At 43.5% G+C, this 25,620-nt stretch overlaps 1 protein-coding gene across 26 annotated transcripts in view; it reads left to right on the forward strand.

Annotated features, from left to right (window-relative positions):
- Nucleotides 1–25,620, forward strand: part of CELF2 (CUGBP Elav-like family member 2) — a 495,873-nt gene that overhangs the window by 448,269 nt on the left and 21,984 nt on the right. For all 26 annotated transcript variants that reach the window (XM_079106234.1, XM_079106222.1, XM_079106224.1 and 23 more), the window contains one exon: nucleotides 618–752. In XM_079106234.1, the coding sequence (XP_078962360.1) occupies nucleotides 618–752 (135 nt within the window). The remainder of the gene's footprint in view (nucleotides 1–617; nucleotides 753–25,620) is intronic.

Here is a 25,620-nt window from a genome sequence, read left to right on the forward strand (position 1 = left end):
AGAATCACAAAGCTGGAAAAGTGGCAGAGCCAGGGTTAGAACCCATATTGGTTTAAGTTCAGGGTAAGAGCATTTTACCAATGAAGTATGACATCCTCTGTAATACCTTATCCATGCACCTGTCGAGTTAGGGAATGAGAGTTTACCCAAAGCACCACTCAGCTGTCCCTGCCCAGATCTCACTTTCTTGACAACCATGTCTTAAAGTTGCCAGTCCGCAAGGCCCTTCTGTGGGCAGTCAACACCGAGCTCTCTCTTGCCTTTTCTAGTTATCTCTACTGCAGGGAAAGAAGGGAGTGGGAAGCAGGTCCTGAGTTAGGACAGGCAGCACCCCAGTGAGGTAACTTTGCTGAGAAGGTTCCTGGATGGAGCGCAGGTGCCCTTTCTTAGTACCGTGACTCTAGCAGTAGAGGATGGTATCTAAAGAACTGAAGGAGTGTCCTCTGAGAAGACACCAGCTGGGGTGACCGTGCATGATACTGAGGCATCTCTAGTGAGCTTGGTGCCACAGGCACGTGCTCTTGTCATCTGCCCTGATGACCCTAAAAGCCCGGTCTCATTTGAAAGCTGGGGAGGTCAGGCCTGTTTCTAATGGTGCGTTTCTGTTTCCCCCACAGGCATGAATGCTTTACAGTTACAGAATCTGGCCACGCTCGCTGCCGCAGCAGCCGCAGCCCAGACCTCAGCCACCAGCACCAACGCAAACCCTCTCTCTACCACAAGCAGCGCCCTGGGCGCCCTCACAAGCCCCGGTGAGTGGAAGGTCCTTCCCTGCAGGGGACACAGGAGGAACATGGGCATACAGGTCTGCATGTGCCCAGGTGCCAAGGGCGAGGCTAGACACAATCGGGACAGGGCCAGGAGACTGGCACTGGGCATCTGGGTTGGTTGTTGCATGTTGTGAAGAAACAAAACTTGAATGTGTGTTTTATTTTCCAAGGATGAAATGAGAAAAGTTTTCAGTGAGAGAATTCACTGGGCTAGCAGTTCTCACACATTCATTTTGTTTCAAAAAAGGTCTGTACTGTCCATTCAGTCCTCATGAAATCATCTCTGTGAGGAAGCTCAGCTTCTCAGGACTTTTTTTGGTCTAGTCCTCTTTTAAAAAGAAAAATAAAAAAAGTGATTTAAGAACTCTGTTAAATCTCAAAATCCCTAATCGTCCTGGTGTTGGGTTTTTACACCAGGGCCATCCTTCACATTTCATTTTAAAATCCATAATCTAGCAAGGAACATCTTCGTTGTTCATTTATGGTCAGATCCTGGGCGATGTGATTCAGTCTTTCTTCCTCAGGAATTTTGTTGCTTTATTCAAAAGCAGATGCCATTTTTCTTTTCATACAAGGCAGATATAATGTGGTTGCTTGGATACCGTGATTTGTTTCCTTTAAAAAAAAAAAAAAATGTTTCACTGGCTTTTCTTCTCTGAATTTTCTAGACCTTGATAGATGATCTCACATGAAGGAGTTGGCCTGGACCATCTCCAGGCCTCCTTCTAACTTTGAAAGTCCCATGACCCTCTATCAGCTGTGCCCAAACAATTAGCTAAGTGTTGACTGAACTTTACTGTAACATGGGAGGGTTTTCTTCCAGAAAAATGCAAAAGGAAAGCCCCAGCTCACTTCAGATCAGCTTTCTTAGTCTTTCAGGGAACAGTGAAGCACATTCCTTGCACTGCAGTGCCTGGGAAAGAAGCAGCCCTTGGTCTTTATAAAACATTGTCTAAGACATTTCACCTTCAGTATAGATTGGAGAGAGAATCCCAAGGGAGATTTGGGAAAATCTGGTGGATTTATCCTTAATGTGCTGAAAATCTCGTGGCAATAGCACAGAGGTATGGTGACTTCATTCTCTAAAATGTTTCAAAAACATTTTACCATGGTTACTATATACAGGCCTCATTTTATGCCTTGAATAGCATTCCTGAAAAATCAACTTTAAGTCAGTTTTTTCAAGAAACTAAGTTATATCTTTAATACAGTTCACAAACTTACTGAAATCCTTTCATGATCCTTTTTGAGAAACATAAAGATTTTGTTAACAGATTCACAGTTTGGCCTCTAGTTTCTGTTTTATAAATCAAACTTCCTAAATAAGAACTTTTCCCCTTATATGAGGACTATGAAATAATTAAAAGAGCACCAAGTATCATATGTGCATTTTAGCTTGAAGACATCACTTTAAAAAGCCAAGTATAAAAGTGTATGTAGTTGATCAGCATAAACAATTAATTCAGTAATATGAATAACGTAATTCATATCTACACGGCGCCTAGACAGCTTTAGGCGCTGGCCTGGTGCTGGGGATGACAGTGAGCAGGACAGATGTCCTGCCTTCTCTCGTGAGTCCTTCTCATCTCTTGGGAGCCTGCACAATAAGGAGATAAATGTGTGAGATATATGTGCTAGGTAGATCTTTTAAGAGGATCAGACAGAATAAGGCAAAGAGGGCAAAGGGATTGAAGGAAGTGATCCCTCTCTCAAAAGGTGACATTTGAGCAGAAACCTGAATGTGGTAAAGGAAGCCCCAGGCGTCCTCGGGCAGAGAACTGAGCAAGCCTCAATGCAGGGCTGGGAGGGTTGGTCTGAAGGTAAAGTAGCTGGAAGCCCCAGTGCTCAGCAGAGGGAGGAGGGAGAGCGAGAAGGGAGAGGAATGTCCATGTAGTGGCCCCGCAGCCGGCATCCCGTCAGTGTGGTGAGGTGGCGAATCTGCTGCAACCATCTTGAGATGCGAGTGCTCAGCCTCAGAAGATAGACTGAGTGTTTGTCAGGAAGAAATTTTTAAAATATTTGGCAAGTCAGGCTTTTATTCCTGAGACCACAAAGAGAAAAGCCATTTGCAGATAGATTTTACTTCTTCCCTCTCTAGTCAGACATCAGCACTAGCAAAGCGTCCTTCCCGCACTGTCACAGAGACATGCTGCCCTTCACAAATTCTGCTTCCTGAGGTATCACTGAAAGGGATTTTTCTCTTCTCTGTTGAGGAATCCTTTGTATAATAGCCCAAAGTATTTCATTAGAATCCTAAAGTGTAGCGGCAAAACTATTTAAATCTACATTTCAATTATTTTTCCTAAGTGTAACTTAAAAAATCTGGTGTTTAAGTGAAAGTAAATTTATTTGTCCAATTTGCATCAGGGATTTTTTCAGAGTCACAGAAATTGTAGTCAATAGAATTCACAGAAATTGTAGTTAACAGAATCCCCTTCATCTGGGCAATCTCCTACGAAGGAAAGGGGATTGGAAGCCATTTGCAAGGCCAGTGCCTTCATTTATTTTTTAAATAATAATAAACTGGGCTCATTCTTGTACCATGACCAAGTCCAATCATGCTGAAATGCCTAGAAGCCTCATCTTATGCAGGCCTTGGTTCTACCCTGGTTTTAAATGTCTCTGAAGCTTCAGACAAATTCATCTAGAAAGGAAAGGGACAATTTAATCCCCCAAACTATTAATTTTTTTAAATAATTGTAAATTTATCTTTTCAATTTTACATACCCAGAAAAAGTCTCCCTACAGCATTATTATAAATGATTTTAAACAGTCTTGGCTTTAAAACATGAAAGATTAAGCTTTAATTTTTGTTAAAAAAAAAAAATCCCCTTAGGCAATAAATAGGTTCCTTTGTCTCATGGCCTTGAAATAAAAATTATAATAGTTTAAATTGCCCATGGTTAGAATAAGTGTTACATGCAATTATCAGATGGTAGTGAATAAAATTAGAAATTAAATCATGAAAGAATAAAAACCAGGTAAGTGCGTATTATGCCTTTTATGAGTTTCTCACGGGTCTTTTGAAGCCTAATTTAATCGTGTTTCTTGTCTTTTATTTTGATATGATAATTTTTCCTTTGTTTACTTCAGTCTCCCATTTAGTTAATTAATTCTGGGGTCACAGCTCTTTACCCCGTTTTGAACCTGTTTTTGAGAACCGTGTCTGTCTGTAGAGGAAGGCGAGTCGCGGGGCTCGCAGGATCTCTCTCTACCCCACGTGCTGCAGACGTGGTCTGGTCATCTTGAGAGCTTGCAGGAGAACGTCACTGTTCCACACGTGACCCCTTCTTTGGCATTTTCTATCTAAAACCTGTTACTTTATTCATGGGCCACATTATTTTGCTGACCTCCTCCTATTTTCTTTTTTAAAGAAAGACATGTTTTAAAATTCTCCAAATGCTCCTGTGAGTGCAGACTCAGTCAAGTGTGCACTTCAGGAAAATGGATGATTTCCTTCAGTAGCACGAAGCATCTTAAAATGCAGGGAAGCACTGCTCCATCCCACCGGTGGCCTCTTCAGGCTTTCCTCTAAATTCTTGGCCGTCTTTCTCTCATCTTCAAGGTGTCCCCTGCCTCCTTTGGGAAATGCTGCAGCTTCCTTCTGGACTGTTCCAGGGGAGGGAAGGTTGAAGGTGCTGCAATGTCATTCAGACCTTTGCTGCCCTCCTTACATGGTGACAGCTGCTGAGTGGATACTGCCCCTGTGGCACACCTGTCACTGGAGCCACTGCACAAGCAACAGTAAACAAGAATTCACGTCAGAGGCATCCCATACCTTTCCAATGACAGAGGCTCTGTCACCATATTAAGTGTACTACCTTTAGGTCATCTGGGAACCTGCATTATGTGGAGATGGTCACTCACTGACTGATAACCCATTCCTGAACCTTCCAATATGAGTTGGGACCCCTGCTGCCCACTCCAGGTGGTGACATGCAGTAACACAAAGTTGGCCAGGAGAGAGGGACAGGCAGACAAAGGGCGTTGAGAAAGGCCTTCTCCCTCAGGCTACTGCAGTGACACCTCAACCTCAGAAAGTCCAAGACTAAATTTCCCCCACGGACTGGTACATCCCATCACCCCCGACCCGTTACAAGGGTGATTTCAGTCACCCGTGGGACTTGGTGGCTGGGTGTTCAGAGCCAGCCAGGCCTCGGCAACACACGGCCTCAGTCTTCAGAGTAGTCAGTTCCCTGTGAGCACCTTTTCCCTCCCAGTTGACACCGACTTGGACAATGCCCATGTTTCCGCTCCCTGGTGTTCCTGGAAAGCCTCCAGCTCAGTCCCTGCCCTCTGTCCACGTTACCCACTGCTGGGACACAGAACCTCCGCCTTCAGACCCTTGTATTCAACTCACCTTGATCTGGACCAGGGGAAAAGACACTCCTGAGCAGGGTGTGCAGGTCCTGCCCCTTTGCTCTCTCCCTCCAAGTCAGAGCTGCCTGGAGCAGCCCCCCTGGGGTCCCTCCTCACCCCGCAGACACTCAGCCTTCCCACCTGCATCTTTGGGATTTCTCTACCTAGATGCCTTCTCTCCCCTTTCTTCTGTGAAATCTCCTACATCACTAGCTGAAGACAGTGCTTGTTTGGGGAGGGTTTTGTATAGGCATGAAGTTGGTACTTTTGATCCACACTGTGAAGAGTGCCCGTAGGAGCTCTTTGAGGGCAGAGGAGGGAGGGAAGCATGGGCAGAAGCAGGTGTCCTGGGAACCTCATCCACCCTCCTGCACCGCCAGTACACTCTGCACACCACACCTGCACCAAAACACTCGGCACGTTGGATTTGCACAGTAGCCACTGGCCAGATGTCTCGTCTCTCACCCTCTAGAGAGTAAGCTCTTAAAGTAGCTCGTGGTTTATCTGTAATCCCCACGGCATTTGGAGCAAAGCATCACATACAAGCCTGCAAGGGTGGTAGTATTATTAATTATTATTAACAACTCAGTGGACTAGCAAGTGAAAATTGTCTAAGACTGGAGTCTGGAGAGCCATTCATTCTGTCTAGGACAGTGCATCTTAAGGAGGCACCTGAGACCATCACAGTAATGTGGACAGAGTCAGTAAACCCACCTTACAACCCATAATTTGGTTCTTTTTTTCTTTTCCCTTTTTTGTGGTGCTAGGGATGGAACCCATGTCCTCATACAAGCTAGACAAGCACTATATTACTGAGCCACACCCCTAGCCCTTTTATTATTTTCATTTCGTTTTGAGATAAGGTCTTGCTGAATTGCCCAGGCTGGCCTCAAACGTTTGGTCCTCCTGTCTCAGCTTCCCAAGTCACTTGGATTGCTGACTTTCACCAGCACTCCTGACTCCATGATTCAGTTCCTGAGGAATCCAGCATAGCCACAAATTATATGTGAATATTCAGTTTTGACAGGTTTCTGAAGAATGAATCAATGCTAACTTACATTAGAACAAAGTCATGTGAAGCAGTTTTTCTTATTAATAATCACACTGAGTGGCTTTCAAAATGTTCTGATGTCACCATATAGAATAAGAAAGAATCCTGTATCAAAGGCACTTCATTTTCAAAAGAACCTCCTACTCTAACGTGGGATTTTGAAAGATGACACAACAGCTCCTCTTTCACAAGGACCCTGAACTGCCTGCACCTCGCTACCTCTGCAGAGCCCTAGCATACCCACACCAGCTGGGACAGCAAGACCACACTCAGCTTCTTGGGGTATTTTTATTTTTACTGTACATGTGAAATATAAGGCACTTTATCAATTCAGAAGAATCCCTGGGTCTCTCCCTCCTCTTTGCCTCCTTATGCCCATCTTTTGTTCTTGCTTGTTTTCAGGGAAAAGACGTCAATCTCAAGGCAGGCGGTTTCCCCTTCATTAGCTACCCTTCTAAGTTTTCACTTGAGCAGAAGCAGACCAGTTAATAAAGTGAGATATTTATTTGTGCAGTAGAATCATCGAAATAATTTGAGTAACCTTTAAGTATAAACTATAATTTCTGTACCCTTAAAAAACCTTTTCATAACCAGTCTTTCTCCTATCTCTGTTAAATTTTGTGAATTAGACAGAGGTAAAGAAGAGAATCTTCTTTGTCTTCTTTATGCCTCTTCTTTAAGTTCCATGTTTTTTCTATGCATTTAAAGCAACAAAGAGCTCTGAGTAGCATCTCCCCTGAGAGTAGATTTGGCAGGGAACAGACCCAGGAAGTGAGAGGTTTTGCCATAGTGAGGTACAATTGGCCTCTCTGCTCTTTGGCTTCTCAACAGAAGCATTAAATGAAAACCAAGTTTTTAAACATTTACAACTCCGAGATCTTTTTAATTTATTTATTATTTTTATTTATGTATTTATTTATTTATTGGTATTGGGCATTAAACCCAGTGGCACTTTATCACTGAGCTACATCCCCATCCCTTTTTATTTTTTAATGTTGAGACAGGGCCTCACTAAGTTGCTGAGGTTGACCTTGAACTTATGATGCTCCAGCCTGGGCATCCCAAGTGACTGGGATTTCAGGCATGCAACGCCACTCCAGCAGAGATCTTTTTTAAACAAATAGTTGAGAAGGCGTGTCTTTCTAGTAAACGGCTATTTCTTTGCCATTGGTCATCCTGCTGCTAAGGAGGGTGAAAGCATGCCAGTTCCTTCCCAACCAGAGGAGCTTTAAGGCCTCCTACCAGTGCTGTGAATTTTGATGTGGAATTACCTTTAAATTTCACTTATCATCAAGAGAATGATAAGTAAGTCTGTTGGTCAGAACAGTCAGAAGCACAGCTAATTCTCTAATTCATTACAGTGTCCGCCTCTGCCAGAGGGTCCTCGGCTCCTGCCATCACAGTGACTTTGCACAGTGGATGTGCAGCCCAGTTTATGAGATGCCCCTGACCTAGAGCAGACTGGAGTCTCTTAATAGTCCTGAACTAATTTAAAGCTTAATAAAGCTGCACAGCTGAGGGGGCGGTGGTACTAATATTTCACTGCAGAGCCCACACTCAGACTGATGCAGGCAGTTTCCACCTCTGCCCGGGCTCTGCCTGCCAGGGCCTCCTGTCCTGCGGGTGGACAGATCCTGTCATGCATTCCCGGGCTGTCACTCACTTAGCACATTGCTCTTTGTTTTGAGTGGGCTTTGTGATATTTACAGACACAGACTCTCGTTCTTCATGTGTTTTCTTTTTGCTTCTAGTGGCACTGGACTCCGCTTTGATGAGTGGTAGTGATTCATTTTGTTAAGTATCACTTTGCACAGCCGCCTCTGTCGTGTAGCAGATGCATGACAAATCCCCTTGTGACGTTTGTATGAGCTCAGGGGTATGTTTTCTGTCCAGTGCAACCAATTATTGAGATTTTTATTCCCCCTAAATTATCCATGTTGCTGTCTGATAAAACCACTTGCAGAGGCTGGGCAGGCAGCTACCATTGCTGGCACCGGCGAACAGCATGTAGTCATTGCTTAATTGTATTTTATATTAGGAGGGAAAATAAAACTTGATTCTAGTCACAACTTCTCAGATGTTTATAATAGCAGGACTTGAGAAGAATTTTAAGCAATCAAATAGAAATTTTTAGTTTATTTGTGTTTTAGCCCAGGAACTGCTATAAACGCTACATAATGGCCACACACAAAAGTAAGCAAAGTACACCAACCTGTAAGATCTAGCTGGACAGCAGTAGTCACACAGGTGAGGTGCATAGTACCAGTCACAGGAGAGAGTCTGTCCTGAGGAAATGGGAGGAATTTTAATAAATGAGTTGACAGTTGAGCCCAAAGTTTTAAGAATTGGTCGGATTTTACAGGTAGAAATGGAATGGAAGGGGAAAAAACGCCAAACATCAACATGCAGAAGAATCTAATCCATAAATGGAAATTCATCTCAGTTTTCACAAGCATGAGATATTTGGAAATAATATCATGAAGGACCTGCAAAACCATGGCTAAGAGGCTAGGGGTAGTTAGTAGGTATTAAGAGCCATTTATGGATTTTTGACCCCAAGAATGTCAGTGACTGGACTTAGGTATTGATTAAACATGAGAGAAGGAGTTAAAGAAGACCTCATCATGTTCAGCCTGGGTGACCAGTGGAGTAGTGTTTTCACTAGTGGAGAGGGGAGTAAGGAGAAGGGAACATTTGTAATATCAGATGATTTGATTGGCATGTGCTAAGCTGACGTTCACATGAACAGGCCATTCACTGTCATATACCCAGCAGCAGACGGAAGTCTGACCTGCAAGTTTCCCAGAGACACAAGCTGGAAGCGTGGATTGAGACTCAGCTGCAGAGACAAGGCAGGCTAATGTAAACTTGAGGTCACTGTGCTGGAATCATCCACAAAGCACAGAAGGGGACTGGGTATGTAACCCTTGGCTGCTGTTTATACTTGTGGGACACACAGTCAGACCAGGAGGTGGAAAGGAGCTTTCTGGGTAGCAGTGTCAGCAAAGCCATGGAAGGGGACGGAGAAGGTGAGGGTAGAAAAGAGTCATATGCAGTTAGTGTTGAGGCTGGTTGCTTAGTGCTGAGTGGCCCATCATGCAGAGGTGGAGCAGACATCTTAGCTCTGCAGGCAGTGAGAGAGGGGTGTGGAACTGGAGGCAGGAATTATAGATGACATTTTCACAAAATTTGGTGATTTTTAAGCAGTGTCAAAACAGTAGGATCACTAAGAAGGAGACAGTTTTGGTTTTGTTTTTCACAGGATTTTTTTTTTCTTTTTTGGGGTGGTGCTGGGGATTGAACCCAGGGCCTTATGCATGCGAGGCAAGCACTCTACCCACTGAGCTACATCCCCAGCTTGGTTTTGTTTTTAAAGATGGAGAAAACATAAACATATTTCTAGGCTTAAAAAAAAGAAGCCAGAAAAAAAGGCTAATAAGAAGTGAAAACTGAAGACGGGAGGGCAGGTTGGAGAGATGCAAGCAAACCTGTTTGCATGCCCTCTCAGCGAGGGGCACACAGGGCAGGGAAGGGAGCAGGGGGTCCAGTCAGCTCACAGGGGAAGACCCCCAAGAGCAGCGCCTAGCCTTGTCTCCATCCCTCCCTTGCACCAGCACACAAGCTGAGCTTATGTGAAGAACCCCAAAGAAATACTGACTAAATGGAGTGTAATCTCAACAGAGGGAGCAGCCAAGTATAGCTGCGCAGCAGGTTGCCCAGATGTTGCTTCCAAAGTACAAGCTGTCACACCTGGCCCTGCTACCCCTGCTGCCACCCAGCCAAATAGGACTTATCTCCAAAACCCAGCAGGGCAAATGGAGAGGTTGGCCCAAAGACCCTGGCTTGAATGGGAGTATCTGCTTTAGTACAGTGACCCTAGCCACCATGGACTCACTGAAGATCCCACCTTGACTCTTGGGACCTGCAAGATCAGCAAGCGTCTACTCCAGTTTCAAACCCACTCTCAGGAGTTGAGGGGGGAGGAAATATTTGCCCAGGAAATTGGACCAAACATTTAGCATCTCATACTAAGTCTAGCAACGGTGACTGTGTGTATTCTTGACTAAATAAATCTTCTATTAATCATTAAAAAAAAAAAAAAAAGGAAGAACACCTGAGCTTCTGAGAGGAGAGGAAGAAGTCAGCAGGCCTGGGAAGATGCAGGATATAAAGACAGAAGGACACTTGCATTAGATAGAGGTTGTGAATCTGAAGACCTCAGTCTAGAAACAAGGTTCAAACAAGCAAGGCTTAAGAAACAGTTTATCTGCAGGACACAACAGAGGAATTGCAGTCTTATTTTTCTAGAGAATGTAAATATCTTGCCCCATTGCAGATGCTTTTTTCTAAGAGACAATATTGAAGTATCATGGGAAAGATTTCATATTTTGGTGAGTTACTAAACACTGCTCCTCTGGAGAGCTGCAGACCAGGTTAAACTGGAGTGAAACTCAGAGCTGTTTTTCTCTGAATCTCCTGCCTTTGGAGAACACACACTTCCCACTCTTGCTAACACAGCAGAACATAAACAGCTTCCTCATCCTGCTTTAGTGCTCAGCTGCACAAGGTGGCCGTGAACCCTCCAGTGCCTCAGATGCGACTTAGAGGACCAGCGCCCCTCCTTACTAGAGACAACCCAGCCATGGTGGGCAGAGTTTCAGCATCAGTGTCAGGCGCTTAGGCCCCTGGGAGCTGTTCTTGTTTCAGGCAGAACATGTGTGCTCTGTGCTGGCCACTGGTAGGGGCACCGTGCAGGCAAAGTGCATGCTGAAGCCCAGGAGCCCACATCCCAACCTTCCAAATCCAGGACTGTGCTGGATGACCTCTTGTCCCTGGCTAACCTTGAAATCCTTCTATGCAGAGGGAAATCTGCCTCCTGGAAAGCCTTCTCTCCATGTGTAATGCATTCCTTCACCCTGGGGAAGGCCAGGCTTCAGGCAGGTAGTCGGAGACACCAGGGACATGGGCCTGCTTTCCTCACACCTTCTCTACAGAGACTGGAGCCTGATCATGTCACCAGATTTTATAGAGACAAGGGATCTTCACGATAATCTATCCAGGACCAGACCAGAAAAACAGGCCTACAGGGGTAAATGGTTTGTCCAGAGCACAGGTCATTAGTGGTAGGTGAGATGACAGTCATTTCCACTACCCTATGAAACATTCCAGAGCAAGGATTCCTAGGAAACTAAAATTATATTTCTGGATTTTTCTATTTATGTGTTCTCAGCCTTGTGAGGAGATCAACATTTTTTTTAATCTGTATCCATGACGTCTGTAAAAATAAACACCTGGGCCAGCTAAAGAGAAGGGTACCCTTTTACTTTGCTAAATCATAAGCAAAACATCAGAAGTGAAAACAGGTTCAATTTTCTTTGCTTTGTTCTTACTAGACCCAGCTGTGCATAAACTGACTCAAACTTATGGCACCCAATTACACTTTTTTATTCTTAAGTGTGTCTTCATGGGCCTGGGACACTCAACAATAAGGCCAGGTACAGAAGGTGCCGTGGTTTATTGACAGCTAATGAAGTGGTATTCTTTCTTAGAAATATTAACTAGTGAGAGTTCCAACGAGCATTTGGAAGCGAAAATTCAAGTGAAGAAAACAGTACAACTATTTTGGACATTAAAAAATATATTATCAGTCTGGGGATGTAGCTCATTTGGTAGAGTGCTTGCCTCACATGCACAACACCCTGGATTCAATCCCCAGCACCACAAAAAAAAAAAAAAAGAAAAGAAAAAAAAAAAGTGTGTGTGTGTGTGTGTGTGTGTGTGTATTAATTATCCATATCAGTTTCTCACTTCTAAGATATTTGCTATCATGGACTACAAAGCCTCAAAAGTAATGCCAAGTCAAAATCTAGTCCTCTAGACCCCAAATTTTCCTCTCACCAATCTTCTGGAGACCATTAATGCCCCATCTGGACCAATGTCACACCAAGCAAGTTCCTTACCAGTTTTCTTGTAAATTGGAAGTGGGTATTACAAAGAGTACAGATATTTATGGGATAAGATATATTATCCTATTAGACTGTCCAAGAGTGAGATCACAAGCTCGGAACCTTCAATAACACTTGCTGACACAGTCTCCTACTCTGTCCCCACTCCCTTTCTTCCTCTCCCTAAAATGTCTTTGAGGGAATAAACTAAAATGAGAGGTGTGGTTATTGTAGAATAATTAGGCCCCATGGGAGAAGAGACACTCTGCATTTTGTTAATGCCCTAGGGTTGTGATTAGTTAATAATGATGGTGCCTGTGTCATTGCATAATTATTCTACCTCCTTACAATCTTCCTGCACTGCTGGAATACAGATTCCAAGCTCATCTGAGGCAAAACAGCAACCGCAGGCTCCCGTGTCCTAAGTATGTTTGGTAGATACAGGCAATTTTCTCTGTGTTTACAGTTATTTTATTTCCTCAACCACAAAGCCACTATGCTCTCACTATCTAATTATTCTGTGGGAAGTGGTTAATGAAGGCACTGAAGGCACATTCTTGCTGTCTTGTGTTAATGTCGTTTTGTGCAGCTTCAAAGAAAAATCTCTTGCTGTCTGGGGATAGTGGGGAGGAAGGTTAGGATGAGAAAATTAACTTATTTGGTCCCTAGAAAGCAAGTCCCTTTCTGGGATAGACCTATGGTAGGCCTGACCTGCAAATACGTGGATAAAGGACAGGGGGATTTCTTCATGTAGGAAAAGATGGTGACGAGGTGGGAAATGTGAGGTCCACGGCCCCCTAATGGCCAATTCTTCTGCCTTTCGTGGTGGCTCTGATTCTTCAGAGGGTGAAGAGGGTGCCGTACATGCAACCGTCAGGCTCACCCCTCATTGGGAACCCAGGTCCTCACCCAGGCTTCTCACAGACGAGACAGAAATGTAGGTTTATTCCGTCCATTCCTGATGGCAGCTCAAGTGACAGGGAAGGTGGGGTCATCGAGAATGACCTTTGATTTGGCTCTGCCCCTGCTCCTGCCTGTGCATAGGAGTGGCAGCTTGGAAGCTGAGAGTGGACGTCCAGTCACTCCTGCTTAAGAGTTTTGTCAGAGGAAGGAAGGTGTCTCTGGCCTTGTTCTGATGACACTAAGGCAGCAGCTGGCTTCATCAGATCTATTTTTAACAACATGCACACTCTCTGTGGTGTAGGAGCAGAGAGAATAAGTGTTGCACTGAGCCCAGCCTCAGCTGCATGGTTAGGAGCCCTCTGGTGAGGCTGCCACATGAGGTGAAACCAGAGCCCTCGCCTGGCCAAAGTGGCCTCACCCTGCACATGCTAGATGAGGGGGCCTGTCCGCCTGCCTTGGCCCGCAGAAGAATCTCCTTCTACTCGTTCATTCAGCAAATGCTTACATTAGTGTCTCCCGTGTGTCAGTGACTTGCAGGTTCTAGGGAATAAAACAAGCAACATTCCTGCTCACTGGGAAGCTCTGCTTCTGGGTTGCTGGGGTTTGTTTAATATGCAGAACCAGAACCACAACTCCTTATTCTTATATCGTGTTTTACCTGCCTCCTGGTAACTGTTCTCCTTTCCCATCACAAACCAAGCCTTGCCTCTCCCTGTAATCTTTCACTTTCTCATGTCTCCAGCTCAGTTTTTCACTTTGCCTTAAGGGAAACTGATAGAACTGCACCAGACATCCCTGAGACCAGTGGTTCTCAAATATTAATGTGTAAAAGAAGCACCTAGAGGGCGTGGTCAAGTCAGATTCCTCAGCCCCACAACCAGATTCCACTCTGCGGGGCTTGGTGCACCCCAGGAAGTAAGTGCCTTGACTAAATCTGGAAAAAAAATGACTTTCACCATGAAACTGACATGGTTATGGTGCCCCCAAAACTAGTGTGGCACCTGACGCCCAGAAGACAATAGTTCCAATCAAATGTCCAATCAGCGTTATCTCAGCAGCCCTGGGCCATAGCTAGAGTCTGCCTTCTTCATCATGGTCATTTTTCTCCATGATTTGGTCACCTAGGATTTAAGTCAGATGTGCTCAGCATGGCAGGTGCTGCATGGGTGTCCCTGGGACAGGAGATTAGGAGCTATTGAGGTGCATGATGGGGCTTGTACTTGTGTGGCTCCCTTGTTCCCCTAACTGAGCTGGGTGTTCACATTTTTCATTTTCGCCATGGGCAGTGAAGACTGGCCCCTTCACAGAGTTCTGCCTTCCTAGAGTCCTCACTTCCCCTGCCAGGAGAAGCAGCCATCATGGGTTGGCACTAGTGAAAACAATGAGCTTTTCAAAAGCAGGTCAATGGGTCCACCAAGGCCACCAAGCTTAGCCTGGGGTCTGCAGAAACCCCTTAATGTATGACTCTCCGGGCCCTCTACCTTCCTGTTTCCACAAACAGGAGCAATGCTCCCCTGAAGCAGCTCGGCTCACTTTAGAAGCCTCCTGTTCTCAGACAATTCTCCTTTATATTGACCTGAAATCTACCTCTTTTTAACTTCCATGACTGATCCCAATTTTGGTCTCTTGAGCTACAAAGAATCTTTTTGATGTCAGGACCTAAGACTCATTCCTCCCTTGGTCTTCTTTCTGAGCTGAAGCTTATCTTTTTATCAACTCTCTCTCATTCAACTTGACTTTCATGTCTGGTCACCCTCTTCTGGATACTTTCAAGACTCTGCACCCACTGGCTTTCCTATTGACCAGAATAATAATAAAAGCTGCAGAATTTGTCATCATCCATGCAGTTGCCTCTTGGTGAGAGAAGAGGGGGTGTTGGATCTCAGGTGTTGCAGAATGGGGGGGGCGGGGACCAACTTTTCTTTGGAGGACAGAATGACCAGACCCTCCCCCTTTGGATAGACTCAGTGACTGTTTCTCCATCAGTGCCACCTCATTCAGTTCTCACGTCCATTCTCAGGTAGGTCATGTTACTCCCACTATGTGATTAATTCTGAGCTTCAGCTAAATTGGGCAGGTTGCCAGAGGTTTTACAGATTGGAAGCAACAGAGCCAAAAAATCAAAGGTGGATCTGGGTGATTTCAAGTTCACAGCTTCTGTAAATCAATCTCTAAAGTAACCACAAGATTGATCCAAGAGGTAAGTAGGATGTTCAGCTCGATATCAGCATAGCGTCAGCTCTCTGGAGCCAGTCGGCTGTGTTTGAATCCTGGCTCTGCCGCTTCCAGTGGTGTGACCTTCCTTGACTTGCTCTAACTCACATGATAATTGTGGATAACTAAATGAGATGATACGTGTAAAGTGCTTAGAATAATGGCTAACACATGGTGAGCACTTGAAAGACAGTAGCTTTATTCTTGGAATGAACTGGAAAGTATATTAGTTTCCAGTTGCTGCTGTGACCAGTGTCCACAGGCAGCATCTCTGTGGAGGTGCTTGGAGACAACCCATTTTCTTGCCTTCTCCAACTTCTACAGGCCACCGACTTGACTTGCCTCCTGGCCCCTTCCTCCATCTTCAGAGCCAGTGATGTTGGGCCAAGTCCTTCTCATGCTAGTGAAGTCCTGGCTTTCAGTTGTTCATCTCTGTGGATTTTTCTCTTCTAATTCCTTCTTCCACTCCTATGAACCCACATGGACAATCCCAGATAATATCCCCATCTCAAGATCAGCTGCTAAGCAACTTTAATTCCATCTGCAATTTGAATTCTTCTGTGCCATGTGACCTGACATACTCCCTTTTTATTGTTTTGTTTTCTGGAACTGGGGATTGAACCCAGAGCCTTGTGTATGCAAAGCACATACTGTACTGCTGAGCGATTCTAACCCCAAATGAAACTTTCTGTAAGGTAAGATTAGTCATGCTTGTTATCTGGGCTGCTTAGGAACATTTTCACCACAGCTGCCATACATCTGAATGGCAGAAGCTGTGTGGCCTCCCATGCAGGCCTCATGCACACAGCGGGAGTGCTGGCTTCCATCTGAGCTCCTCACTTGTGCACTGGGCCAATCCATTGAGCATTTTGAATCTTGGATGTGGAGGAAAGGACTCCTGTCTAGTTCTCAGGCTGCCTGGGAAGATCCCACGTGCAGTGAAAGAATATATCTGACACACATGATTACTGTTGAGAGGGATTAGGAAAGAGAAACCAGGACCTACACTGGGCAAGGGGTCCAGCACTCAGCTGTTTGAGATACTGGACGGTCGTTACTCCTGGTGATCTTTTAGCACCGTTCTCTTTCTTTTTGAAGAACCTTGTATAGGAAGGGGCCAAATGACATAGGCACCCAGTCTGTCACCTACAGTTTTGACCTGGGCCAAGAAACTCTTCTGAATGTATTCTTGATCCAAGACGGACCACAGCTGAGGGGAAAGAGCCATCCAATCCTCTCAACAGGGATTAGTGTTTGGGGATCACTGGCCGTTTTTCCAACAGTGAACTAACCTGGTCAGATGAGCAAAAAAATTCTGTGACCAGCTCCAAGCAGGCATGTCCTCACCACTGACCTCCCTTGCCCACCTGGCTCCACACATGCTCTGACACCCCTAGAGTTTTCACAAAAGAGCACAGGCTAGTGAAGTCCGTGGTTTCAGTTGTTCATTTCCTTTCCTGGTTAGCCTGCTGGTCAGAACATCTCTGGACAGCTAGATAGGTTTTAACCAGTGGTAAAGCAGGTGACAGATACAACATATGGTAAATGTTCACTGCCAGCATGAACAGGTGAGGCAGGCTTTGCTGCCCCTACTACATCCTCTGAGCTTGCTTCTGCAAACCCTTGTTGGGAAGGAGTAGCATTCTGCTGACAGGGCATTCTGGGTGATTTATATACCACTCTTCTCCTGAGAGGCTCCTTGAGCATTTTGTAGTTTAAGTGAGAAAATGGAGGACACAGCTCCCAGTGGAGATTGAAGGGAGTTTTAGGTGGGCACAATGCAGTTACTCAAGACAGCCTCTTGCCAGTGTGCCAACACTGAAATAGGAAAATATGTGTGTTGGTGGCCTTTGTCTCTTTCTGTTGTATCTACAGTCTTTTTTCTATTGTGCATCTGTTGAACTCTTAACCAATCTCAATCAAATATTTAAAAATTACATGACAAATTTTAGTTTTTCTTTTGGTTTAAACAGCTTATTAAAATTCAAAAGGTTCTTAAAAGTAGTTAGATAAGCAATTGGGATATCTTTTTCCAAGTGACACTCAAGTTAGGGTGAATTTTCAAGGTACAGTCCAATAATACAGAGGACGTGGAGCCTTCTTGTTTTAAGGCACTGCATCTAGTTACTTTTTCTTCATCTCAGGTTCAATTCCTCTCTGTCCTATTATTCACCTTCTCTTCATCTTTCTACTGGGTCTTCCCAAGAGTCACATAGTAAGAGGTGAGAAGCTAGGTTCGGAACCATTACTATGGCTAGTCTCCCTGGGTTTTTAAATAAATAGGAAACAAAGCCATAAACAGACCACAAGTTTGTGTGTCGTTATCAGTGACAAAATGAACCCACTGCATTTCTAAGCCTCCACTTCTCCCACAGCACCTAAGCCCAGGCCTGCTCCATGCCCATGAGTTACATGTGTCTCTTTAAGACGTCCTCTTTATCTTGCTGGTCACCATTACACCTGCACATTATCCACACAAGAGCAGGCAGAGTACTGTTTTCACACCATCTTCAAACCTTCATTATAGACCTGAAGGACCTGAGAAATCATCCGTGAGTATTTTAGTAAGCTTTAAGTCACTATGACCAAAGGATCTGACAAGAACAACTTAGAATGGGAAGTTTATTTTGGCTCAGGGTTTCAGAGATTTAGTCCACAGTTGGCCAGCTCCATAGCTCTGAGCTCAAAGTGAGGCAGAACTTCATGGGAGAAGGATGTGGAGGAGGAAAGCAGCTCAGAACATGGCCACCAGGAATCGGAGAGCTCTGCTTTCCAGGGACAAAATATAAACCCCAAAGTCACACCCGCAGTGACCCACCTCCTTTAGCCACTTCCCATCTACCCACAGCTACGTCCATTTAATCCATTCAAGTGGATCAACCCACTGATCAAGTCACAGCTCACATAATTTAATCATTTCACCTCTGAACATTCATTATCTCATACATGAGCTCTTGGGGGTCATCCCACATCAAAACCATAACAATGAGCTGTGAGCCCAACCAGATGTGGTGTCTTCCAGCTCCTTTTCTCTCACTTCTGAATGAAGCACTAGCCAGTGGGCCACTGACAAGTCTCCTTCCTGTAGCGTTATGTATCTCTGGATGAGAGTAGCAGCATGCAGCATCTGTGGGTTCCTGATTCCTGGTGTGGATGCCATAGGAAGAGGGGTGTAGAGTCTGGCACATGGGAGTGTAGGTGATGAAGAGCCATGAAGTCATCAGTAACTGAAGATGTTCAAGGAAAATTTCTTTGTTATTGTATGAAACACATCCCACATAGTCCTGTCTCCAGTAACTGATAAAGACCTCAGGCTCCAAAGAGTGTCAGACCAAGTTCACACAGACCACCTTACTGAACCCTCATGACGACACTTTGAGTTAGAAGGTATTCTTTTTTTTTTTTTTTTTTTTTTAATCATCCATTAAAAAGCAGTGAAGCAGAGAAGTTTGGAAGAATAGTTTACAATCTCACCTCCAATTTTTGTTTTTAAGATTCCACTGAAGGGAAGTAGTTGGGTTACTTACGTGAGCTGTGGGGCCAAGGTGGGCCCTTCTTCCTGCCCTTCTCAGCAATGGCCATGCCTCCATGGTGCTTCTGCTCACAGTGGATCAGAAGCAGGGTCACCTTCCCACACTGGAGTACAGAGGGTTCAAGACTAATAAGGTCTCTGCCGTAGAGTGAGGCTCTGCACAAAGTGAGCTGCAGACATGGAGAATAAAGCCCTACCATACATTTGGTGTCTCCAGCAATTTCAGTGACTGCTCCAGCAGCAGCACAGTGGCAGGTCTGTCATAGAGAATGCTAGGAGGAAGGTGGTGCCACTGGCTGGCCAGCAGGCCTTCCTCAGCTATTGATCTTCATGCGTTGGCACCTCACTTCTGCCTCACCAGTGTGAGTGGCAGCCAAGGCCAGGGCTGTCTGCCACCAACTGGAGCTTGTCATGCTTCGCAGAGGATCTAGCGCCTCAAATTCCTCCCTCCCACACCTCATTCTGGTTTGCAGTTTGCTTCCTCTTCATTTTTGTGCTGTGTGAGGAATATCTCATCTCCTCAGCCCATTCTTGTTCATTCCCCTCCCTTGGATCTGAATGAAGAGTCTGAGGAGGGAGAAGAATAAAAGAGACCTGCACAAATAAGCATTTTCTGACAGTTGCTGCACATGGGCACTGGAGTCAACTTACTAGCTACATTTCATCAGGACAGATTTCCTTGTGATTTTCCTTTGCCCTAATGAAATGTAGGTTTTCATGACAGTAAATTAAGCTTCTTTGCAATGCAAGGATTTGACCCAGTTTTTTCCTCCAAAACTGTCTTATTATAAAGTCCGTATCAGTCTTATATTAATATGGCCATTGAGCACCATATGGTTGTTGTTGGCATAGTGTGTCTTTTCATCATACCTCTGGTTGGTATGAGGGCTGCTGTCCCTTATGTGATGGTTCCGCTTAGATTTTTTTCAACTTTACAGTGGTTTGAAAGGAGTATGGATTCAGTGGAACACCTACTTCACATTTTGAATTTTGATTCTTTCTTGACTAGCACTTTGTGACACAGTACTTTCTCATGTGCCAGGCAGTACAGTGAGCCCGGGCTCCCGGTCCGTCACACAACACTAGGGAAGCACTGTTCCTCCACAGTGTCCCATGCTGCCAAGCTAGAGGTAGGTAGGCTAGGCAGATTAGGTGCATTTCTGACTTAATGATGTTTTCAATTCATGATCGGATTATTGGGATGTAATCTCATCACAAGTGGAGGAGCATATATATTTCTATTTATATCTTTGATTCTTAAGTGCATCTCCTTTAGTCAGCAGAGTTGGATCTTAGTTTTGGAATTTTTGGTTAAATGCAGCCATTTGATTGATGCCTTAAAGAAAATACCTGCCTTTTGATTACTGCTTTTATGAATATGGTTGAACTTATGCTGGGTATAGTAGTGCACACCTATAATCCCAGCAATTAGGAGGCTGAGGCATGAGGATCACAAGTTCAAGGCCTCAGCAACTTAGTGAGGCCCTAAGCAATATAGTAAGACCCTGTCTCAAAATGAAAAACAAAAAGGGCTGGGGGTGTAGCTAACTGGTTAAGCAACCCTAGGTTAAATCCCCAGTTTAAAAAAAAAAAAAAAATGAGACCAGGTGGTGGTGCATGCTTGTAATCCCAGCAGCTCCAGAGATGAAGGCAGGAGGATTGCAAGTTCAAAGCCAGCCTCAGCAACAGCAAAGTGCAAGCAACTTGGTGAGACCCTGTCTCTAAATACAGAATAGAGCTGGGGATGTGGCTCAGTTGTTGAGTGTCCCTGAATTCAATCCCCAGTATCCACTCCCTGCAAAAAAAAAAAAAAAAAAAGAGAGAGAGAATGGTTGAATTCATGCCTGCCATTTTGCTTTTTGTTCTGTTTCACGTCTGTTTGTCTAGTCTTCCTTTGTTGTTTTATTTTATATTAAGTATTTTCTAGCATAAAATTTTAATGGTTTCTTTCAATGTTTTTAAAATTTATTTCCCTAGTGGTTTTTCTGGGGGTTCTATCAGAACACACCAGAATCTCCTGCTTATATTAATTTTAGCAAGAAATAGAAATGTTCCTCCTCTGTAATTCTTTTCCATCCTACCTTTTTATGCTATTTTTTATTTACATATTGTGTCTCTATAATAAAAACCCAATAACATACTGCTATATTTACTACTTTATAAAATCTTATGTCTTTTGAAGAAACAAAGAATAATGGAGAGAAAACGCATATTTTATTTGCAGAGCCCATGTGTAACTTTCTTATTTCCAATTTCTAGTTCCCTTATTTTCTTCCTGCAGATTCAAGTAACCATCTGGTGTCTTTCTTTGCTCCAATACTACTATGTCACCCATCCACCTCCTTTGTGCTGTGATTGTCAAATATATGCATTTCAGTGTCACACACCAACCAATACAATCATATGCGTTGTTTTAGTCAACTAAATTTTTAATTAGTTAAGAGGAAAACTGCAATTATACCCTTATAATTACATAATTGCTTACATTGGTGGGGTTTTTTATGTGTGGATTCACAGTACTATCTGGAATCACTTGCTTTCAGCCTGAAGAATTTCATTATTTCTTGCTAAGGCAGGTCTACTGGCAATGAATTTTGTCCTCTTCCCCCCAAAGAGAAAGGTATGTCTTCCTTTCTCTTTCAGTTGCTTCATATAATTTTTAATTGATAGATTTTTTTTTTTTTTTTTTCTTTTCAGCACTTTGACTATTTCCTACTGTGTACTGACATTGTTGGTGCTGGGAAGTCTGCACCAACCATTGGGGTTCCCATGTACATGAGTGGTCTTTTCTCCTCTTGTTTCTTTCAAGATAGTTAAAACTGTCAGCATTTTTACTGTCATGTGCCTAGGTATAGAGCATTTTGTATTTATCCTATTTGGAGTTCATTGGTTTTCCTACATGTGGTTTTTTTTTTTTTTTTTCCCATCAAATTTGGAAAAGTATAGGCCATTGTCTCTTCATATATTTTAGCTGGTATTTCCCCTCTCTTTTTGGTATGTGCACTACCTGTGTGCATGTATGTGCTTACTTGCTTACTAGGGTGCCATATTTCTGAGATCATTTTTCTTTTTCTGTTCTTCAGAATGTAGAGTATCTATAAATATAAAAGTTCACTCACACTTCTGCCATTTCATACTTACTGTTGAGCCCTGTGGTGACATTTTCATTTCAGTTCTTTGCTTTTCAGCTCTAGAATTTCTGTTTTCTTTTAATAATTGCTCTTTTGGTTAATATTCTTTGGTGATGAAACATTATCATCATGTCTTTAATTCTTTAAGCTTGATTTCCTTTAGTTCTTGGGAAATGTTTATAATGGCTGATTTAATATCTAATATCTGGGTCCTCTCAAACACACTTTCTTTTGTCTACTTTTTTCCTCTGTACAGATCACACTTTGTTTCTTTGCATATATATAATTTTTTGTTAACAACTGGACATCTAGATAATGTATCACAGCAATTCTGGATACTAATCCTCCTCACCCACTCCACCCCCCTCCCCACTGGCTTCTCCTTTGCTTATTTGCTTAGCAACTTAGCAAAACTAGTTAAGTGAGGTCTAGTCCCTTAAATTTGGCTCTGATGTCATTCCTCAGAAGGCATAGATTTGGGCTGAGTGACATTCTGGCTTTTCTCTTTTAAATGGATCTTTCTTCCACATGGTTCTATGACCACCTCATTTCCTGATCTTCGTTGAATTTCTGGCTGTCTCATCCACTTGTTAGCCTCGGCTAACTTCTAGTTGATCACTTTATTGGCTTTGGCCCTGTAGCACATAGCACCCCCACAGTCGGATCTGATTAAAGCCAGGCCCTTTTGGAAGGGCAGTCTTTGAGCTCGTCCTCGAGTCTTGCTCTGACCTCAGGAAGTCTCCTCTTGGCTGCTCTGCTGTGCTACCATGGAGCTGTCAGCCTCCTAGTAATTGTTCACCATCAAAATTTTTGTTTCTGACAGCACCTTAGACTTGAACTTTCTCACACTGTGTTCCAAATGAATTCATTCCCCCTAGAAGAGCTGTGGATCTCTGTGCTCTTATGGCCTAGCGCACCCTGGAGACACTGTTCCAGAGCTGCTGCAGGGACAGCAGCCTGCTTTTCTCTGAATGGCACCTGGTTGGTATAAGTGTTGCTGTCCAAGGGTGGCAGCACTTTGTCTTCTTGGCTTCCTTTCACAGCATAGAACCTCCAGCCTATAAATGAGTGGGTGAGGATGGATGGAGCCTGAACTCTGCCTATTAGAAGAGGCTGGTTGAGGAAAGGATGTCCTTACTCCTTGGCTTGGAATAGAGCTCCTGCTCAGTGGGAGGTGGGCATAGATTAGAAATGCTGGAGGTCTGCTCTTCCCTGGAAGAACCACAACCATAGATTTGGAGCTGTGTTTTGTAATTTTTTTTTATTGCAAGCTTAACTATCCTGGAACATTAATTCTGGTCAGTCTTTGAGGCCTGAGTTCAAAATAGACCCCTTGGGGGACACTTGATATTTGATTCTGAAAGGTACTAGAGGAAAGGACAAGCTGGGGACCACCTTAAAGAGCTTGGCCTATCTTCTTGACCATACTCACCCATTTTACTGAGCTTCAGGAAGGTAGGGGAGAGGTGGTACCAGGTAAGGGAGCCTGTTATGATTCTAATGCCACAAATTCTCTCTGTTCTTACTGAATGTTGGTAGGTTTTCCTAAGAAAAACATCTGTCTGTATATGCACTTAGGACAATTGTCAGAGACTTTTAAGTAGCTGAATTTTATAATTTTTACCAGCTATGGTTATTTCACTGCAGACAAGATCCTGAGATATCTTTATATTGCCATTCTAGAAGTGCTTCTCCGGTGTCAGTTAAAACTGTGAATTTTTCCAAGTCTTTGTTACTGGTTTAGAATCCAAACCTGCTTTTGGGACAGCCTTTACCCACTTATCCACTGGCACAGCAATCTCATAAGGACTGTTACATGCAGATTGACATCAAATGTCACATGGGGGACAGTTCCGGTATACGAGGTTACCAGAAAGACCCTCCCAACTGAAGAAAACTAAAAAGTATACTGAGTTATTGTTATGAATATTTTTAATCACCTCAATAACTAAAAACTTAGTAGAATACCCAGATATCAATGATGAAGTAGAAGAGGCAGCCCAGAGAAGTGAGTAGCACTTTGAAGATGCCTTTCACCTTAAGGACATTTGACAAATCAAAAACTTGAGCACCAGTTCTCAGAAGCTGCTAAGTGATACACACAAGTCCAGAGCCTACCTTCAGTGTCTAATGGGAGACCATCCCACTACGCGTCTGAAACACCTGAAGGCTAAGCTTTTAGTGTAAGAGAAACAGGAAATATTTCCCTTTAGGAAACTACAAAGAAGTGCCTGTCTCAAAACGTGTGCTGAGGAGAGCTAGGGGAGTAGCTCCCTGAGAATGATTGCAGCACGTGAGCTTGCAACCCACCTTTATCTGGGTGGTCAAAAATCCTCAGGCCATTTAAAGAGGTCCTCAGCTTGTCCTTTCCTCTAGTACCTTTCAGAATCAAGCGTAAAGCACCCTCAAAAGGGCCTGTCTTCAACCCAGGCCTCAAACACTTCCCAAAAATAATGTTCCAAGATAGTTAAACTCACAATAAAAAATCATAAAACACAAGTAAACCGTGGACTGAGAGCAAGAAGCAGCAGACATAGTTAGACATATTTATAGCCACCAAGACCTCAGATGGTGGAATTAGCATGCAACAGAAAGGAAGAACAATCAATACCATTTACAGGGATTTGAAAATGAAAAGGCAACTGATCAGGAAAAATAACCATACATACTGATAAACTTCAGAAGTTAGAAACTGACCAAAATGTAAAATTCAAGGTGTATAAGCATATTAGATAACAGAGAATTTGATGGGCAAATATTGACAAAATACATTTGTTTTTGGATATTCAAGGTTGATGGTTTATTTATCTCAGTACATCACTGCACTCTGCCTTCCATTATTAGTACTGAAATGCTGGGTACTGAGATGGCTGATCATGGTCCTTTGAGGATTGTTTTATTTTTTGCCTGACCATTTTAAAAAGCTTTTCCTCATCTTTAGTGTTCATCTTTCACTATGTTGCATCCATGATTTGTTTTTATTTTCTCTGCTTGGAATTACTGGGATCCCTGAATATGTGGATTGGTGGGGGGGATGTTATCAGTTTTGGAAAGTTCTTGGTCACTAACTTTTCTTATATTACTCTTCCCATTCTCTCTTTTTCCTCAGGAACTTCAACTGAACACATGTTAGATCTATTCCATACCATTTCATCTCCCATATTTTCTGTTTCTCATTTATATATAACCTCCACAAATCTCTTTTTCAGCTCACCAAATTTTTTCTTCATCTGTGAAGCTCAGAATCATTGCTAATTTTGTTATGCACAATAACAGTTTGGGGCTTTAAAGCAAAGTCTGTAAGTTTTAGAACTGCATACTGAAGTATGTATCAGTGAGCTGATGTAAGGTCTAAAATTTACCTTGAAATACATTTACAGAGAGGAGTAGATTGGGTCTTGAACATTCCAGAATCTGTATGTGGGTTTATAGGATTTTGTTTCGTTATTGTTTCTCCTGTTGTGTATGTTTGAAAAGTTTCATAATATAAGAGGACCAGAAACACCGACTTGATTTTATAAAATTTTCTTTACATTTTTGTCTTAAAAAAAAGAAAAGACAATGTAATGTGTCAGTGCCTTTCACGAACAGAAATCCGACAAAGTAGGGAATTCATTTTTTAAGATTTGGCCTCACCCAAAAAGAACTGTAAGCAAGGTGCCTTTCAAGCAGTGCTCTTTAGTCTCTGAAGACAGAGAAGGGATGAGTTCTCGTT

The sequence above is a fragment of the Sciurus vulgaris genome (genome assembly GCF_902686455.1).
Source record: "Sciurus vulgaris genome assembly, chromosome: 12".
In the NCBI taxonomy this organism is placed as follows: domain Eukaryota; kingdom Metazoa; phylum Chordata; class Mammalia; order Rodentia; family Sciuridae; genus Sciurus; species Sciurus vulgaris.